The sequence below is a fragment of the Macrobrachium rosenbergii genome, chromosome 18, assembly GCF_040412425.1.
Source record: "Macrobrachium rosenbergii isolate ZJJX-2024 chromosome 18, ASM4041242v1, whole genome shotgun sequence".
NCBI lineage: Eukaryota > Metazoa > Arthropoda > Malacostraca > Decapoda > Palaemonidae > Macrobrachium > Macrobrachium rosenbergii.
In genome coordinates this window covers 20,724,234-20,729,174 of record NC_089758.1, presented here as the reverse complement: position 1 = coordinate 20,729,174, position 4,941 = coordinate 20,724,234, and the positions used below count along the sequence as shown (strand labels likewise).

At 36.7% G+C, this 4,941-nt stretch overlaps 1 protein-coding gene across 1 annotated transcript; it reads left to right on the top strand.

Annotated features, from left to right (window-relative positions):
• The first annotated feature begins 476 nt into the window (after positions 1-476).
• Positions 477-1,115, top strand: LOC136847960 (uncharacterized). The gene has a single exon (XM_067119980.1). It carries the CDS (start codon positions 477-479, stop codon positions 1,113-1,115), a length of 639 nt encoding a protein of 212 aa, XP_066976081.1.
• Positions 1,116-4,941: the final 3,826 nt, after the last annotated feature.

Sequence of the window (4,941 nt, the reverse complement as noted above, 5' to 3'; positions counted from 1 at the left end):
ATAGGATGATAAGATTAGTAAATGTTATAATACCTCGAGTTCCTCGTTGGGAAAGTCGGTAGAGTTGTCGGCTAGCACTCGCTAGGCCCGAGTTCGAGTCTCCGGCCGGCTAATGAAGAATTAGAAGAATTTATTTCTGGTGACAGAAAGTCATTTCTCAGTATAATGTGGTTCGGATTCCACAATAAGCTGTAGGTCCCGTTGCTAGGTAACCAATTGGTTCTTAGCCACGTAAAATAAGTCTAATCCTTCCGGCCCGCCCTAGGAGAGCTGTTAATCAGCTCAGTGGTCTGGTTAAACTAAGGTATACTCAACTTATTATTCCTCGATAAAACAATTTCTACAGCAAATTTTTCATGCGGTCCTCTCACGCAAGTGATCATTATCAACCTCATACATTCTCATATGAGTTATTCTCGCGTCCATATTTCTATTCGATAAAAACGCGTACTCTTCCGCGACGAGGGAACCGGGAAATGCTTCTTCCTCCTCCTCCTCCTCCTCCTCCTCCCCTTTCTCATCCACCTTCTCCTCTTCCTCCGCCTCCTCCACCTTCTCCTCCGACTTCTCCACCAAATTTTTCTCTCCTTCCTCCTCCTCCTCCTCCTCCTCCTCCCTTTCCTCGTCCACCTTCTCCTCCTCCTCCGCCTCCTCCTCCGACTTCTCTACAAAATTCTTTTCCCCTTCTTCTTCTTCCTCCTCCTCCTCCTCCTCCTCCTCCTCCTCCTCCTCCTCATCCTCCTCATCCTCCTCCCCTTCCTCCTCCTCCTCCTCCTCCCCTTTCTACTCCATCTCCTCCACCTCCTCCATCTCCACCACTTCTGCCATCTCCTCCTCCTCCTCCTCCCCTTCCTCCTCCTCCTCCCCTTTCTACTCCATCTCCTCCACCCCCTCCATCTCCACCACTTCTGCCATCTCCTCCACCTCCTCCATCTCCACCACCTCTGCCATCTCCTCCACCTCCTCCTCCCCTTCCCACTCCTCTTACTCCCCTTCTTTCTCCTCCTCCTCCTCCTCCTCCTCCCCCACATCATGCATCTCACTTCAGCGTACGAAGAAAGATGATGCAGGCGGGGTGCGCTTACGCGCGCCGACCCGAATCGAGATTTAGGTGATGTTGACTCGGAAAGAGCCGAACATCACTCAATTCGGGGAGAATCTTTTCTGAAAATCCTGAAGTTTACGACCATAAACGCCGTTTTATTTGGGTTTCTCTGTTTCTTTTCATCCTCTTTTATTTTCCTCTTTATTTACGCGGCGTTTAAGAACGGGGGTTGTGTGGTAGGACATCTTTGCATTTGCTTATAGTCCATTCAACGGTAAGTTGTGCTGAAGCAGCTGTTGATGGCTTGAATATGTATGTGAATATATATACATAACTACAGCTATACATGCACACATATATATATACTTATATTTATGTATATACGTAAATATAGATATACATACACATATATGTATACGTATATGTATGTATATATACATATATATACTGTATATGCCTGAGGTCTTTAATTAGTCGTTCATAATATATTACTAAACCAAATGCAAAAGGCATTGCATAATTTCTTCCCTTGTTATTTATAAGCTATTCAATCTCCTTAAAATCAATACAGACAGTATCTCCAAATTTCAAAAATCTTCATTCTATGTACAACACTATGGCCATCACTAATCACCCTACGAAGAAAAAAAATAAAGTAAAAAAAAGGAAAAAATCCCAAAATTCAACTCTGTAAATAAAAATAACTAAATTACCAAAATAATAAAGTCCAGCCCTCGAAATAGCAAAGATTGCGATCCCACCCTACGAAAAAAATAAAACAAAAAAATAAAAAAATTCCAAATAAAAATTTAAATTAAAACAATAATAAAGCCAGCCCTCGAAATGGCAAAGATTGCCTCTCCCACAACGCTATCACCAATTACCTACGAAGAAAAAAAAATAAAGTAAAAAAAAAAGTAAAAATTCTAAAATTCAACCCTAAATAAAATAATCAAATTAACAAAATAATAAAGTCCAGCCCTCGAAATGGCAAAGATTGCCTCTCCCACAACGCCGAGTGAATCAACATCATCATTAATTTATGCAGCTACTGCGATAAACCAATTTCCCATCCGGCATTCTGGCGCGCTAAGCATATAAAGGGTAACAAGCACTGGATGACTCATATGAAACGGGATAATTAATAAGCCATTAGCCTGGCCGAGTTCAGTAATGCGGTCATAAGCCTTCCCCCACCTCCCACACCCCTCACACAAAAAAAAAGGTGATAATACTATTAACTCGTTTATCATCCGCGTGAAATGTTAATAGCTTGGTGAAAAACGAGTTTTTTTTTTTTTAGTATCGTGGTATAAGAGTAACAAAGATCATGTTTCGTGAGCCCTCACCTAAAATGTTTAATAATAATAATAATAATAATAATAATAATAATAATAATAATAATAATAATAATAATAATAATAAATATATTTTTTGTTGCGGGGGGCGGGGGGGCAGTCTATCAGTCATCCTATTCGACTGGGTGGTTTTTATAGTGTGGCGTTCCGGGTTGCATCCTACCTCCTCAGGAGTCCGTCACTTTTCTCACTATGTGCGCTGTTTCTAGTAGCACACTTTTCTGCATGAGTCCTGGAGCTACTTCGGCCTCTAGTTTTTCCAGATTCCTTTCCAGTGATCTTGGGATCGTGCCTAGTGTTCCTATGATTATGGGTACAGTTTCCACTGGCATATTCCATATCCTTCTTATTTCGATTTTCAGGTCTTGATACTTATCAATTTTTCTCTTTTCTTCTCATCTACTCTGGTGTCCCATGGTATTGCGACATCAATGAGTAATACTTTCTTCTTGATTTTGTCAATCAATTATTATTATTATTATTATTATTATTATTATTATTATTATTATTATTATTATTATTATTATTATTTTGCCGATTTTGGATCCGGGCTGCAAACTGCTTCGGAGGATCTGACCCTATTACCTTATTTTCTGAGGACACCTACACTCCCCTAATTACCCTAGTCGTGGCCAGCAGGACAATTTTCATAAGGATACCCAGTGCGAAGTTTGGGGATCCAATCCTCACCAAGTCAATCCTAAGGCCCTCTGGAATCGTTACAGACACACACATCTGTATAAATAATATTAATATATATATATATATATATATATATATATATATATATATATATATATATATATATATATATATATATATATATATATATAATGTGTGTATATATATATATATATATATATATATATATATATATATATATATATATATATATATATATATATATATATATATATATATATATATATATATATATAAAATATTACAGAATTTATTGCATATAAGCACCTCATAAACTAAAGATTTTTGGTCTAGCAAAGGAATTATCGGAATCTCTGTTCGTCACATAATGGCCATACTGTCTTCGAACCTATCGCCGTACCCTCAACAGTCTTCAAAGATCCTCCCCCACCCCCTAAAAAAACACAAACACGAATTCTTTACTGAAAAAGAAAACCATAAAGTAAAGAAATAAGTATTTCCCAATTTTATAGTCAAATCATCTCATAGCATAATATTCAGAGAATTATTTTAATTCTCTCTTCTTACTGATTCTCAAAAATCTAGTGGAGCAAAATTACGATTTTACTCCACAGAATCTTGTGGAAGTTACGGAATTTATTTGCTTGGACCAACTGAAAGATGCATCCCTAGTTATTATCAAAGCTTATGAATGATTTTATAAATAATCTTACATAAGAAACTAATAAAAACTCTACAATACAGGGGAGAAATTGTTTAGTATCTTAAGGAAAAACACAATAATTTTTTCTTCACTAACCATATTAAAGCATGGTCTGAAAAAAATTGATATATGTGATCATCAACACTCAATGTAAAACATGCATACGCAAGGACCTTACTATTTGATTAAAAATACAACATATAGCCTAGTAAATTTCGAAAAATTATCTTGCCAGTTCCTAAAGGGTAGCAGAAACCCTGCGGTTAATAAAATCCAAATGAAAAATAAATGAATATAGATATGTTTGGTCAGTTACTAACCAAAGCTGAAACACAGAAACAGGTATATGAAATACCAAACAAAAGCCGAAACACAACAACAAGTTCATGGAGTACCAATTCAAAAGACGAAACAAAATAACAAGTACATGCAATACCAAACAAAAGCCGAAACACAACAACAAGTTCATGGAGTACCAATTCAAAAGACGAAACAAAATAACAAGTACATGCAATACCAAACAAAAGCCGAAACACAACAACAAGTTCATGGAGTACCAATTCAAAAGACGAAACAAAATAACAAGTACATGCAATACCAAACAAAAGCCGAAACACAACAACAAGTACATGGAGTACCAATTCAAAAGACGAAACAAAATAACAAGCACATGCAATACCAAACAAAAGCCGAAACACAACAACAAGTACATGGAGTACCAATTCAAAAGACGAAACAAAATAACAAGTACATGCAATACCAAACAAAAGCCGAAACACAACAACAAGTTCATGGAGTACCAATTCAAAAGACGAAACAAAATAACAAGTACATGCAATACCAAACAAAAGCCGAAACACAACAACAAGTTCATGGAGTACCAATTCAAAAGACGAAACAAAATAACAAGTACATGCAATACCAAACAAAAGCCGAAACACAACAACAAGTACATGGAGTACCAATTCAAAAGACGAAACAAAATAACAAGTACATGCAATACCAAACAAAAGCCGAAACACAACAACAAGTTCATGGAGTACCAATTCAAAAGACGAAACAAAATAACAAGTACATGCAATACCAAACAAAAGCTGAAACACAACAACAAGTTCATGGAGTACCAATTCAAAAGACGAAACAAAATAACAAGTACATGCAATACCAAACAA